The 15,247-nt window shown below is 55.1% G+C and overlaps 1 protein-coding gene across 1 annotated transcript in view; it reads left to right on the top strand.

The window, feature by feature from the left end:
* Nucleotides 1-724: 724 nt before the first annotated feature.
* The window catches only part of PPL (periplakin), a 46,299-nt gene continuing 31,776 nt past the window's right edge, over nt 725-15,247 (top strand). The window contains 1 exon segment of the mRNA XM_030300730.2: nt 725-818. Within this exon segment, the coding sequence (XP_030156590.1) occupies nt 757-818 (62 nt within the window). The 5' untranslated portion in view covers nt 725-756.

Genomic DNA, 15,247 nt, shown 5'->3' with positions numbered 1-15,247 from the left:
TGAGGCTGGGAGCGGTCAGCAGCCTTGCCAGGTGTCAGCTGGACGTTTGTGGCGGAAGTCTTGGGGGATTTGATGCGCGACAGGTGCGTGCTTTTCTCAGTCGTCATCGACACTATTACCACCTGAGTGTCATTCACGAGCTATCCAAGGCACAGAGACCCGTCAGGTCTTTGCCACACCTGTCTGGGCGGGGGACACCTGGGTGTGAGCCAAGGAGAGGCGAGCGTTGCGCGCCAGGGGCAGCCGGGAGCCAGGTGAAGGCCCTCAGCCAGGGGGCGCGCCGGGGCCCCCGGGGAGGGGGTGTGAGGGTGGGGCTGGGTGTGCCCGGGAAAGCTGGCCGAGCGCCCCTGCCCACCTGCCAGCCACAAGCGTGCGGGGGCCGGGGTGGGTGGGCGGTGTCCGGATAGGACCGCGTGTCCCACCCCCAGCCCTGGCCTGGCACCCCACTCGCTCGCACCAGGCCTAGGGCGCGCGCCCGAGGGGGCTGGAAGCCCCGCCCGCCCGGTGGCCCCTCCTCCGGGAAGGTAAGCGCCACCTTCTCGGGGAGCGGCTGGGACAGCCGGAGGCCAGCGGGCGCCCCGCCCCCCGTGAGTAGTGACCGGTCGCCCGCGCCGCGCCGCACTAGGGGCTCCCGCGCCGCCGCTAGCTCACCTGTGTCCGCTTCCTGCCCCTCGGTGCGCGCCGGGCCCGCCCGCCGCCCACTGCCAGCCCGGCGCCGCGACCCGCCGCCCCCGCCCGCGCACCCCGAGCGCCACCATGAACTCGCTCTTCAGGAAGAGAAACAAAGGCAAATACAGCCCCACCGTGCAGACCCGGAGGTGAGGAGGCGCCTCATGGCGCTCCCGGGACGCCCTCGGGAAACCCGCGCGCCGTGGGGAGCCCTGGGCGGGGAAGCACTTCTCGGAGCGCGGGGGGGAACGGCCGGGCCTGGACAGCTGCCGGGGGCCCAGAAAGCACGGCCGAGGGGGCGGGGAAGCTGAGCGGGGAGTGCGCGACGTGCGGGAACGCGGCTCCCGAGGGACCCCCCCCCCCCCCCCGCCTTGAGCTGGGAAGCACTGCCAGGGTGGGGATGGCGATGGGTTGGGGGCGACCGAAGAGAGACGCGATACTTGGCCCCGGAGAGTTGCAGGAGCCCCGAGGAGCACTCAGTTGGGCACCTAGAGGGCGGGGAACTGAGCTGAAGTACAGAGGACCTCCGTGTCCCAGGGTCGCCCTTGCGCTGGGGGTTCTCCTGCGACGGGGAAGCACCGCGGGGGTGGGTAATGGTGTGTCCGAGGACCCTACACCCAAGGTAGGGGTGCCACAGGGACTCAGGAAGCTTCGTCTAGGGGCTCACGGGGGAAGGGAAACTGAGTTGGACGGGGGCTGGCGGGCGTCACTAGCGCTTCTTGGAGAACGGGCAGGTGCTTCTGGCTTGGGGGTGGCGGGACAGTGGGGGGTGGGGTGGTGGTCTGTGTGCTACCTCCCGCAGCAGTTGCCGGTGTCTGCCACCCGGCCCTCCCGAGATTCAGCACGAAAAACCGGTGTGTGTGGGGTCAGTGGATGGGGGGCACAGGCTGAGGCACCCCTTTTTCCTCCCCCCTCTCTGGCAGCCATGCTGGGGTCTGCGCGGTGGCTGGGCGGCGTCTGGGCCTCCTTCGCGATGCATGACTTCTCAGGGGTGTGCCCCACCCCCACCCCCCCAGCCCAGAAACTGGCGGCGTCTCTGAGCCGCTGGTTCCCAGGGCGGCCTGGGAAGGGAATGACCTGTCTTGATGTGTTTGCGTTGAGCCTGCAGCCCACGTCCGTTTTGATAAGCCTGATGTATTCACTTAATAACCGGTTTAGGGAAGCCTCTTGGAGATGCTGAGATTGAGAGAAGGGGCGGGACTTTGACCCCTGCCTCTTCCCTTCTCTAGCAAATATGAGGTGGGGGCTCCTGGCTAGGAAGGTACACTTCACCAAGCTTCTCCTGACAAAGGGCTTCATTCAGGTGGGAGACTCCAAACTGCACAGCCCCCCTGCCTGGGACTGTCCACCCCCAAGGTATCCTCACCTCCTTCCAGGACCAGCTAAAGGTGAGAAGACTCTGGTCAGGGCTGTCACAGTACCCCTGTGGTCCAGCCCAGGCAGACCCTTAAGACAGGTGCAGGCAAGCCTGGGCACTGGCGGGGGAGTGTGGGCAGTCCGTTGTTTTGAGTTCCAGCCTTTTCAGAAACTGCACCGCCCTGTGATCTCAGGGTCCCCATCTCTCCTATGTTCTGCTTCAAGCTCAGAGGCATTTATTTTCTCCCCTTCCAAAGTCCCCCACTCCCCAGCCTCCCCAGACTTTCACAACCCCAGAGATTGGGCAGGGCCCTGCATGCTGTTTCTCTGTGTCTAGGTCCAGCTGGCTCTCAAACCTCGCCGAGGTCCTGTCCAGTCCCCGAGCTGTTCTCTGGGGCATTGCACAATCGCATACTCTGTGCCAGCCACGGAGGACTGTTCTGTTCTCCCCCCACCAAGACTTGGGCCCCTCCAATCCTTCACACATGCACACACCCACACACCAGGAGACGGGCCAGGCCTCACCCTGCCCTCTGCCTCTTCCATCTCTCCGGACCCCGATGCCTCCAGCCCTCTGTCTGGTGCCCCTAATAGAAGGTTGGACCTCACAAGGTTAGGATGAATTCATACACGCTGGGAAGGGCTTGGCTTTCCCAACCGAGGATAGGAAGGAAGGAATTCCCATCCTTTAGAGCTGCGTGGACTCTGAGGGCCTGGGGTGGCAAGGATTCAGTCCTACCTCTCTATCCCCCACCCTGTCCCCCTCCCCGCATGCTTCTGGCCCAAAGCAGCCACCCTCTGCCCTTGGCTGACAGCCATTGATCCCAGATGTCAGCTTTGAGGTTTCTTTCTCCAGGAAGCCCTCCTGATTCTCTCCCCAGGATGGGATGGAGAGACTCTGCCTTTGGGTTCCATGGCCTGGAAGAGACACAGTCTGCAGTAGGGGCCAGGTGCTTCCGTACATGGTCTCACCAGACCAGTGCATCCCCTCTGCCCCTTCCCATTCATGGGGACAAGTTCATGGACTGAGTTGTGGGCTGGGAGACAGCCTCTTGCCCCGTTGTCTCAGCAAGAATCTTTGAGTGTTACCTGGTGCCTGGCACTCTCCTTGTAGCTCTCAGATGTGGTCTCTGGTCATGGGGCACTGACCCTCAAGTTACTCTTTCACCCCGAGTTTTTGGGGGGCTTCCTTTGAGGAGGGAAGGTGGGGCTGCCAGAAAAATTCAGCATGGAAAAGTGTGTGGCAGCTCTCGCCCTGAGAGCAGAGTGCCTCCCTTGTGATCCCAGCTCAGCTACAGCTGCCGTGGCAAATCAGGGAACCTCTCTGAGCCTCAGTTTCCTCATCTGCAAAGCAGGGATGGTGCAACTAAGTGTCTGTTGCATGGGGCCCTAGGGGGAGCAAATGTGACAACAGACAGAATGCCCTTGGCACGTAGGAAGTACCCAGACAGGGGCTCAGCATCAACGCTGCCAGCTGAGGGGACCCAGGACCAAGAAGCCAGGAGTTGTGACCTTCACACCCAGGCAGTCACAGAAGAGCCCTCCTGGAGAAAACCCGCCCCTCCCTGTTTGTCAGCCTTTTAGCGTCTGAAACTGGGGAGGGCCAGGATGGGGGAACCCCGCTGCTCCTGTCACCCTGGTTCCTAATAACAGGTGTGGGAGCTGATGTTCACACCTGAGCTAATGACAGGGTCAGACCTGATGGTGCAGGTCGCTGAGGCTGGGTATCCAGCCCAGTAGGGAAGGGAGGGGACCTGCTCCCACTGTCCTGAACCCTGGTTGAGAGTGCAGCCCCTACCAGCTGCCCCTTCCTGGTTATGCAATCTGGGGTGAGCTGCTTGGCCTCGGAGTCAGTGTTTGCTCACCTGTCGAATGGGCATAAGCATAGGTCGTGCCTGATGATATCATTAGCGTGAAGATTAAGTGAAATGACACAGGGAAAGAGTTGAAAGGTGTAGGAGGCCTCAGTGTACCATAGCTGTGGTGATTTTAACTATTGAGCAAGTGCAGATAAGGCACCTACCGTGTGCTTGGGATTGAACTGGATGCTGATGGACAGGCTGTGCACTTCACAACTCTAGGTCTGCCATTCCTGGCGGGGGTGGGGTGGGGTGGGGTGGGGCCGTGGAGGAGACGTTGACATTCTTCCTGTAACTGATGGAGTTAAGCTTAATTACAAGTGTGCCTTACCGGACCATGTCTTCGTGGTGGGACAGAAAGCTGGATGTACGAGGTCTGTAGCCTCTGATGCCCCTGATGGGTCTGAAGAGCTGTCAGCATTAGGGTGGAGACCTGGGAGATCTGGCAGGACTTCCTGGGGAGGGGTCTGACCTGTCATGGGGAGGAGTGGAATAGTTAAGATTCAGCTCTGGAGTTAAACTGAATTCTGCCTCCGTTTGATTTTGGCAGAGAAATTTACCTTCACTGAGCCTCACCTTCTTCATCTGTAAAATGGGACTAATTTTGCTCCTCCACCCAGACCTGTGTCCCAGTAAGCACCCAGCAGCCTGGCCTTGCTTCTCAACCTCACCGGGGCTGCATCTGGTTTTAAAGGGGAGGTCCCTGTGTGGGAGGCAGGGCCCCAGGCTTTAAAGGCTGGTGAAAGGGGTGCATGCCCTCCTGGAAACTGGCTACGGTGCCCTGAGTCTCTTTGTGGTTAAGAGCACAGAGTCTATTGTCAGCCAGATGTGACTTCAAACCTTAGTTTTGCCCCTTGTGTCTGTGTGACCTTGGGCAGGTCACTTAACATCTCTCAGTCTTAGTTTCTTCATCTGTGAAATGGGATTGATGATAGCAACCCCCAGCTGGTGAAGTTCCTGGGTGCCCTGCCCCAGACCTGACTCACAGTGAGCACTCAATAATACAATACACACTTTTAAGGGTAAGGACAGTGTTGAGCCCATGCAACTAACTGGTCTCCTCTCCCTGGGTGGGGCAGGCGCTCAGCTGACTGTCATCCAGTCCCCTTAACATTCACGTGGCCCCCACTTCAAGCAGACGCCTGGAGACACACATGCACACCTTGATCAGCGACAGCTGGAAAGCCCGGAGCCATTTAGAGAGGGTTCTGTCAGCAAAGCCCACCTCCAACCATATGGGAGACTTGTACTGGAGTGATCTGCCCAGTCATTTCTCAAGCACCTACTGTGTGCCCCGCACGGCCATGGGTATTATAGCTTCTCATTCTGACACCGTGACAGCCAGGCTGGTGTTTGTGGCTCCTTTCACAAAGGATGACACTGAGGCCAAGAGTAAAGGCGTTCATCTTGGGCTCATAGTTCACAGGTGGCTGATGCTGGGGGGCCCAGGAGCCCCTGGGAAGGGAAACTAGGTCTTCCCACCCACACCTGGGTCTGGTGGCAGCTGTCTCCAGGGACTGCCCCAGGCCAGATGGTGGAGTCACTGGCTTTTGTATTCCCTGACTCCGCCCCAGCAACCCTGTCACACCTCTCCTCTCTCTGGCTTTGCCCTCACTTGCCCAGTCCTTTTTCTTGGCAGAGGGAAGGAGACCTGATAAATTAGATTCAGAACAGAACAGCACTGAACCTTTAGAATGGCTGCTGTGGCGTTTCAAGCATTGTCAGGGGCAACCATCTAGGGACAGGAAGTTTTGGGGGAGAGGCTTAGCTCAATTCATACTATTTAGGCAACACCCTAAGGAGGGGTGAGGGGCACCCAGAAGGCCCCCGGGAGAAGAAGCTGCATTTCAAAGCAAGGACCTGGGATTCCCAGCTCCTTTTACTCCAGGCAAGGCTACCTGCCAGTCTCCCAGCCTGCCTGCCCCAGCCTGTCTCTGGAGGGGGAAGAAGGAAGTGGCCTCTGGTCTTTGTTCTCTCTGCTTTTGGTGGTCCTGCGTTTAGCCTCCTGAGCCTGGGAAGGGAGTCCCCTGGGCCCCAGGCAGGAGGCTGCTGGGCCAGCCCTGCACTTTCATCCGCTTGGCCTGCCAGCGTAGCTGGAAGCCCAGGCCCTCTTGCCTGGCGTACTTGGAGTAGCAGCCTCTTCATAGTTTGTGCTTCCACTCTGACACCTCAGTCCCTTCTCCCCATGGCTGCCAGGGAGCTCTTGGCGAAACGCAAATCTGATCTTGTCCCCTGTAGCTTAACCCTTGCCCCAGGCTTCCCTTTGCTCCCAGGCCCTGGTTGCTGCAGCCCTGCATAGCACAAATGTGTGCCCTTCACCCTGTCCTTTCCACACTGCATCCAGCCACATGGCCTTTGCCCACACTGTTCCTCCTGCCTGGAATGCCCTTCCCACCCCTTTTGGCTCATTTCTCTTCCTCTCTCTTGGTTGGTCTCCGTTCCTTAGGGAAGCCCTCCCTAACTTTTTGTCTTGCCCATCTCCTGGGTCTTATCTCAGTAGCCATTTGACCCTGCCCCTTTGGGCAGATGGGAATGAAGCTCTGTCTCCTTCCCCTCCTCGTGTCCCCCTCCCCGAGACTGGCTGGTGCAGCACATGTCCTGAATGCATGATTGAGGGTGAGCCATGGGGGACTGCTAAGATTCTCTCCCTCCTTAAACCTGTCACAGAGCACACAGTGGCGTGTGCATGCACACACTCACTGACCAAGAAAGTCAGGGGGGGAACAGAATGAGGGCCTGGATAGAGCACAGCTCTGACTGTGGTCCCTGTCCAGACACCTTCTGTGTGCTCCGTAAACAGGCAGCAGCAACAATGCACGGTGGTAGGTGCTAAGATAGTGAAGGCAGAGGGGCCCTGGCCCAGCCAGTGGGTTTCTGGAGGACCCCCCAGGAGGTAGGTGGAACAGGAGAGCACCGGGGAGAGGGGTGGGGATGCGGCAGAGGAGGTATGCATCCACTCCCACTCGCGTAAGCGTGAAAAGTCATCAGTGGACAAAGTTAATGAAGGATACAAAGAGTATGTTTGTGTACATTTTAAAAAACATTCATGCAAAGCAATGTAATGTTTCTGGATGCAGACACAGATATGTAGTGAAAGCCTAAAACAGGTTTAGGAGGAAACCAGCAGCTTTAAAATGACCCTACCCCAGAGGAGGGGGCTGAAGGGATAAGAGGTGATCATATCATATTTCTTTGTAAGCAAAACCCAGAGCAAATAGGGTAGTGTGGGAACATCAGCTAAGACTTGGTGGTAGGATTCTCTTCTGTACTTCTCTGTATGTTTGAGCTAGACCATGAGTGTTCAGGTCTTTTTTTTTTTTTTTTAATTTTTTTTTTTTTTTTATTAACGTTTATTTATTTTTGAGACAGAGAGAGACAGAGCATGAACGGGGGAGGGTCAGAGAGAGGGAGACACAGAATCGGAAACAGGCTCCAGGCTCCGAGCCATCAGCCCAGAGCCCGACGCGGGGCTCGAACTCACGGACCGCGAGATCGTGACCTGGCTGAAGTCGGACGCTCAACCGACTGCGCCACCCAGGCGCCCCTGTTCAGGTCTTTTAAAGTGAGGGGTGAGAGCATCTCAGAGTCCAGTCAATAGTGGGAGAAGGGGTCTCAGGGAAGAGGAGGAGGTACCTCAGGAGGGACAGGTGCTGAGGCCAGAGGAGCGAGAATGGAGAGCAAGCAGGATGGTTCTGGATGGGGAGACACAAATGGAAAGTCTCAGGAAGTGGGGAGGGTACTTTGTTCACTGGTGACCTTTCAGGCTTATGCACGTGATGCCTCACCCTTCCCCCCCCCCCACCGTCCCCCACCTTCCCCCCACAGGTGGGAACATACAAGAGGCTCTGGGGTTGAGCTGCTCTAAATTATGATCGTGTTGTGTTTCTGACGTAATAGTACCCAGATCTCTGTCTTCCAGGTGAGGCTCAGAGTTTCAGTAGCTGTCTGAAGATCTGAGCTGCTCTAACACGGGCATTCTGAGCTGGGAGCAGTGCTGGAGTGTGCCAGCTGGCCGCCTGGCCCACCCTTTGCTGGGCGAGGGGTGTGTCAGGTCTGACTTCGCGCCCGGCTGCTCACTGGCTAGCAGCCCCACCTGCTGTCTGCTGACCCTGAAAAGCTGCGTGGCTGCAGGGAAACAGTCCTGTGCAGAATTCCTTGCTGCCCCAGCAGTCTGGGCTCAGATTTCAGACTCATAACTTTTATGGTTTCCACCCTCCATCCTGGGCACAGGGACATTGTGGTTCCAACTGAAAGTTGAGGAAGCATTCAGAGTTTGTGCCAAGAACTGAGAGGGCTGCCCCAGATAAGCAGCTTGACTCTTCCCAAGTATAAAATGGGCAACCAATGCCCCCTTGTTCCTGAGGGGGAAGCTGAGGCCCATGGGCAGGGACAGAAGGCATGGTGAGTAGAGTAGAAAGAACCTGAGTTTGGGAGCCGCAGACCTGCCGTTTAGGCCTGGGTGTGCTGCTTGTCAGCTGTGCCGCTGGCCACATTCCCGCCCCTCTCTGGGCTTGATGAAGACAGTCACTTCATGCTGTACAGTCACTCCATACCCCCCAAGAACGGTGTCAACCACATAGTAGGTATTCAGTAAACGGTGGTGGAAGGTCTGTTTGGAGTCTGAATTGTAGGAGTGTAAGACTGTGGAGAGGATTGGCATGTAGTCGGTGCTTAATAAATGGAGACTGGTACTCCTTGACCACTGGTCTTGAACCCAGAATGATGTCCTGACACCTGGGTGCACTGAGATTCCCTGGAGCTCTGTTTAAACCTTGCAAAAATCTTCAAGACTTGCCTTGGTATTACCTGCGGCAGCTTGAACTTCTGCACATGTGGGGTTATGAGAGCCTGAAAGCACATGCCTGACATGGGCCTGGAGGTAGGGTGGCCTTCACTGGGTGGAAACAGATTGGGTCACCAAGAAAGGGAACCACAGTTACTATACCAGCAATCTTCTCAGCTTAGGATATACTTCCCCAGGATTAATAGATGGGTGTATAGGATTTTACTGCCTAATTACCATGGCAGTTTCTAGTAAGGAGAGTATCAGTCAATTGACCAATCAATCTGGTATTTACTGGATGTTTCCTGTGTACTGCTTTCTTACAAGACTTCCTTCCTGTAGAGATGTGGGGATTCTTCCTCAATCTGCTCCCCTTAACACTGCGACACAATGCTGTGGTTTGTTTCCTGGTTCCCAGCCCTGGCTGCACATTAGAATCATCGCAGGAGCTTTTAAAAGTGATGTCCAGGCCGTGTCGCAGACTGATGAAGTCAGAATCTCTGGGGTGGAGCTCGCACTTCAGTCTTCTGTTGGGTAGCCAGGGGCACAAACCACACATTTACACTGATTACTTCCACCCCTCTTGTCCTTGAGGTATGCACACCTTGCTTTCCTTTGCCTTTTCAGTAGCAGCTGCCTGGTCTGTTGTGCTGTATTCTTTTACTCTGAAACTTCCTGCATCTTTCCGTTTCAGGTGTGTGTTTTGTAAAATGGCACAGAACTGCTTTTGTTTTGTTTTGTTTTTTGTTGTTGTTTTTTGTATTCTCACCCAAGAGTCTTCTATTTTAATAGGAGAGTTTAACTCATTCATGTTTATTGTAATGACTGATGTGTTTGGACCTATCCCTGCCATGTTAGTTTGTATTTCCTATTTATCATGCTTTCTCTTTGTTTCTTTTTGGCCCTTCTCTGCATTTTATTGGATCAAGCTATATTTTCACAATTAATATAGGATAGAAGACCTGAATGGGAAAGAGTGGATGAAAATACCCTGGCCCAGGCAATTATAGTCATCAGGGTGTTTTTTCTAATCATGCCTATTAAGTTATAAAACTTTGAGCTTACATATCTTTTTGGGGGTGGGATGGCCTAATTCAAGGCCTTGCATAGGTTTGGGGTTCAATAAATAAGTATTGAATTGAGCAGATGTTTGATAGCATGCTAATAATTCCTGTCTCAGGGGCTGGTAATGGAGAAGGGCCTATTTGGGGGTGGAGAGATGACAAGGAGTTGGGAGGGGGTGGTGAAAGTTTATTCAGCAATGACTGATTCCCTGGAAAACTGACTGGGGTCACAGTAGTCACCAGTCTGGATGCTTACTAGCCCAATGGCCCCAGGCAAGTTGCCCCTCCTCCCTAGGCTCAGTCTATACACTGGGAGCAATTGCACTTAGTACCAATCTTGAGGGGTTGTTAGGAGAATCAGAGTGGAAACGTGTGTCAGGCACTGGGGTAGGGTGTGGCCCAGGGAGGTGTTCCTTCTGCGCCAACTCCTTTCTCCCAAAAGGCCTGCTCAGAGAGACAGACTGGGATCCCCTCATGGTGGCATCTTGGGAGAAGTTCTCAGACTCATTTGCCACCACTGTTACTCAACCAGCAGGATTCATTGTATCAAGGAAGACGCCAACGAGATGTAAATCACCAGGCCTTCCCTGAGTGGTGAACACCTTGTTGATTCATCCTAGATCCCCAGTGTCTCCCTGTCATTTTGTGGTTTGGTATTGATGTCCCCCTTGTTCTGAGAAGGTGGCTCTGGAGTCTGTTCAAATCTAGGCACTGCTGCTTCCCAGCTGTGTGATGTAGGGTGGGTTTCTCATCCTCTCCAAGCCTCCATCATCTTCATCTGGAAAATGGGGGTGTAGGAATTGCGGCCATGCAATAAAACATCTGCTCAATTCAATACCTATTTATTGAGCCCAAGCCTATGCAAGGCTTGGAATTAAGGGCAACAAAGGGCCCCCCAAAAGGTGACTACATTCTTTCTGTCCAAAAGTTTATAGCTTAATGGGCAGGATTTTTTTTTTTTAATGTTTGTTTATTTTTGAGAGAGTGCACGCACAGAGGAGGTGGGGGAGGACAGAGGATCTGAAGCGGGCTCAGGGCTGACAGCACAGAACCTGATGTGGGGCTCAAACCCACAAACTGACATCATGATCTGAACTGAAGTTGGCGGCTTAACCGACTGAGCCACCCAGGTGCCCCAATCAGCCAGGCAGTATTTAAAGAAAACGGGAGGGGCGCCTGGGTGGCGCAGTCGGTTAAGCGTCCGACTTCAGCCAGGTCACGATCTCGCGGTCCGTGGGTTCGAGCCCCGCGTCGGGCTCTGGGCTGATGGCTCAGAGCCTGGAGCCTGTTTCCGATTCTGTGTCTCCCTCTCTCTCTGCCCCTCCCCCGTTCATGCTCTGTCTCTCTCTGTCCCAAAAATAAATAAACGTTGAAAAAAAATTAAAAAAAAAATAATAAAGAAAACGGGAACCGAAGGACACCCAGCACCAGAAATAAGCCTTCCACCAGGTCTGGATGTTCCTAGGGAGCTGCTTATACCCTGGCTGGCCCTAGAGGCAGGCAGGACCCAGGCGAGGATGACCCTGGCCAACAGGCAGCCAGGTAATTTCTCTGGGCTCTGGGATGGGTGAGGCTGGTTCTGGGGAGAGGTGTGCACTCCTATGCATTCCAGACATTCCAAAGCTGATGCCTCCTGCCTACCCTTCCCTACTCCTGTGCACACCCACTGAGACAGAATTAACCCCAAAAGGGAGGGACAGTAGACGTGATCAAGGGGAACATGGGGGGCTGACTTCGGGCTGGAAGACAAGGTGGTCCTGGCCAAGAAAGGAGGGCAGTTCCCACTAGATGTGACCTGTGCCTACCACACCCCATCTCTACACACAGAAAGAGAAAGTTGGGTTGTGACCAGTGGGGGACAGAGCAGTTATAGGCAGGCAGGGACAGCTGGGGCAGGGGCTTATGGCAGGGCTGTGGCACTTCTTGTCTCTGGGGGTGTGATCTATTCCCAGAGTGGCAGGTCATGAAAGAGGCCAGGACAGGAATGAGGCCTGCCTGAAGGGAGGGATGGCTAGGAAAGTAGCCAAATGCCCCTGACTCTGACTTGTGGCCTATGGCCAAGGATGCTGCAGCTCTGGGGGCCTGGAAGGGTCATTGGGCTGTGGTTTATGTGCCCTGGCACTCTACACCCAGGTGCCATGCTCTGCTGGGTACAGCTGGGAGCCCTGGATTGTTTTGAAGTCAGACAGCCAGGAACCTGTAGATAAGGCCTGGCCTTGGGACAGGTGCCTGGGCAGCCTGAGTTGGTGTGGTGGGATAGTGGCAGAGAGCAAAGGGAATGATAATTTACTAAGTGTCCCTAGGTACCAGGCTTTGAGCAGGACCACTAGATGTCCTGAGCTTTATTATGGAAGAACTGACGGGCTTAGAGCCAAGTGGTCCGGAAGGCACAGAATCACCTAAAATTGCACCGTCCTCCTTGGGAACCACTGCCCACATGAAGTGTGCTTAGAACTAGCTCAGATGTGCTGCAGGTTAAGACTACATGCTGGGCTTTGGAAGACATGATATGAAAAAGGCTTGTAAAATATCACATTAATAATGTTCTGGGGTGCTTGGGTGGCTCACTTGGTTAAGCCTCTGACTCTTAATTTCGGCTCAGGTTGTGATCTCACGGTCGTGAGATCAAGCCCCATGTCAGACTCTGCTTGGTGTTCTCTCTCTCTCTCTCTCTCTCTCTCTCTCTCTCTCTCTCTCTCTCCCTGCCTCTACCCTGCTCACGCGCTCTTTCTCTCTCTCTCTCAAAATAAATGAACATTAAAAAAAAATTATGTTCTGTCGACTACCTGTCAAAATAATTTTTTAGATATATTAGGTTAAAGAAAATATTGTGTAAACATTAAGTTCACCTATTTCTTTTGACTTTTTTCATGTGGCTGTGAGAAAAATTTACAAACACGGCTCGCAGCCTATTTCTGTTACACAGCAGTGCCCTTGAACGCAAAGGGACATAATACCAAACCCTCTCTTGGGGGCGTTTCCTACCTATTAAATGTGTCTTTCCGTTTGCCACTCTGCTAGTAGATACCATAACCCTGTTTATGGATGAGGAAATTGAAGTGGGCAGAGGAAATGGCACGTTGAGTTTCGCCAGACGCTGGCACAGCTCATGGACGCGTTGCTGGGACCAGCATTGTGTTGAGACCTGTACACATGGCAATGGACAAAACAGACCGAAGCCCAGAAATTCTGAGCCATTCCCATGGTGCTTTACAGGGATTGTCTCCTTGAAGTGTCTCAGCCCTCTGGAGTGGGACCGAGTCTTAGCTCCATTTCACAGAAAACAGGTACAGGGAGGCTAAGGAGCCCACCCAGGTCAGACCAACACCAGAGTCCACGTTTGTTTTCCTGCATCAAGATGACTCAGTTTTCCTCCCTGCAGGCAGGATAGAGAGGAAAATGGGCCCGCTGGTTCAGCGTGACTTGGGCACAGAGGGCTGAAGGCGGCAAGGGTGGCTGTCACTGCTAGCTGGAGGGTTGGTCATTCGCAGTGTCCTTCGAGGGCCTGGGTCCCTCGTGGAGGGCGGAGGCTGGGAAGCAGGCTCGGGAAGGAGATAGAGAGGCTGAGCGGTCCAATGGGCCTGTAGCCAGTAACCCAAGTCTTAGCCAGGATGGTCCCGGAGGAGATCTAGGGACAGAGACCCGTAGAAGGCACAGCCGCTGCAAAAGCCCTGAGGAAGAAAAAGCTGGGCACAGGTTGAGGGCTGAGGGTCCTGTAGGCTGTGGGCAGGAGCGTGAGCTCTGGTCTCAGAGCGTTTGGGCGCCCTGGCAAGTTGGAGGCCGGACGGTGGTGAGATCTGGTTGCATTGTTGAAATGCCCTGACGCTGGCTCGGGAGACGGTTGGGCGTGGACAGTGGTCCAGGTGAGCGACAGCAGCCTTGATCAGGTTGAGACCGTGGAGCATAGGGAGGGTGGAGGCACAGGAGATTGGTTCCCAGGAGGAACCAGGGGAGGGGAAGGCGGGCATCTGGGGTTCTGCTTGAACAACCAGGTAGACAGGCCCATCTTGCCGCTTGTGTGGTTTCCCTCCTGCAGACAGGGGAAAGTCTTGAGAACAACAGAAACCCTGTGGTGGAAACACCCACGGCCTTCAAATCCCACATCTGATTCTAAGCCCAATCCCAAGATAGTTCGGCCCCACCAGGCCTGGGACCCACACCCTCCCAGCAGCCTCGCTGCCCGTATATGCACACCAGCCTCTCCCTGCATGGACTGGGGGACACATGTCCAAATGTTGAAGTTACCTGAGAAGCTCCCGTGCCTGGGCGAGGCGACATCCTCAAGGAGGAGCCAGAGCATGTCTTGGCTTGTACGAGGATCAGCGTGAGTGGCACGGTAGCTTTCTTTAGCTTCCCGGTGCCAGCGGGTTCTGACATTGGGACTGGGCTGCTGGCTTTTATCAGCTCCTTAAAAGGAGCCCAGGTCTCTGGACAGTGACCCCAAGTGGAAGCAGAGAGCCCGGGCTGTCCCATGCAGCAGCATTTTCTCATTTAACCCCTGGCCCAGCTCGGTGGCATGCGTTTTGTGATGACCCCCACTGACAGATGGGGAAACTGAGGCTCAGAGAGGCTGAGTAATTCACAACGTAGCAAGGACTGAGACAGGATTCAAATCCAGGCCAGCTGCCTTCTTTCTGGGTGCTTTAATCTTTAGGCCATACTACCCCTTGAGCTGTGGAAAAGGGTGAGGGACACCTGCACAGAATTAAAGTGGGAAGAGGGGGCCTAGCGGTGGGTGGGGGGGGGGATGAGTGTCTCCTGAGATGCCTGTATTCTCTTTTCCTGCCCATGTACTCCATCTATGGTGTCTAGATAACCTGGGTGCCACCTCTGTCCCCATTTCTCTGAACAGCACCCCTGCTGGCCAGCTGACCAGCTCCCCACATTGCTGCTGACCTACTGGGCTGTGAGTGGCCACTTGTAAAGCAGGTTGGACTGTGGTTATTAAGTTTCTAACTCCTGGTGAGAGAATGGAGTACCTGATGCCATTTAAGGCTCTCACACTCTCTCCCTGCAGTTCTAATGCTCTGAGTACATCCTGGACACAAAGAGGTACCTGTTCCAGGCTGGCGCCTGCGGCTCAGACCCAAAAAGCCCTTGTTTGTCCCTCAACGTGTCCTCAAACCTGGCCCAGGGCTCTGAGGACATGCCAGGTAGCCCCCTGACTAGCCTGCCCCCCATTTTTCCTTCCTTGTGCCAGGAGTCTCATTTGCAGGCGAGGCCATATAAATGGGGCACCTTGGACAGGACCCTCGCCCTCCTGGGCCCTTGCCAGACTCTGGCTTCCTCAGCCCAGGTGAAGAAAATGAGGGCCCATTCTCTGGAGAAATGGGCCCCAATCTGCCAGTGACCCCCACCTGCTTGTGCAGCCCTCACTGCAGCACCTGGGCTGGGCTGAGGGGGCTGTTGTGGAGACAGCTGTATCCTGAGTCCCACCAGCCTTTACCAGGTGGGGTCTTGGGCCACGGCACCCCACCTCCTCTCTGCCTATCCATAGGGGATTGTCCTGGAGGCCA

The sequence above is a fragment of the Lynx canadensis genome, chromosome E3 (genome assembly GCF_007474595.2).
Source record: "Lynx canadensis isolate LIC74 chromosome E3, mLynCan4.pri.v2, whole genome shotgun sequence".
In the NCBI taxonomy this organism is placed as follows: Eukaryota; Metazoa; Chordata; class Mammalia; order Carnivora; family Felidae; genus Lynx; species Lynx canadensis.
The sequence above is the reverse complement of the archived record's forward strand: the minus strand, read 5'-3'. Positions and strand labels throughout refer to the sequence as shown.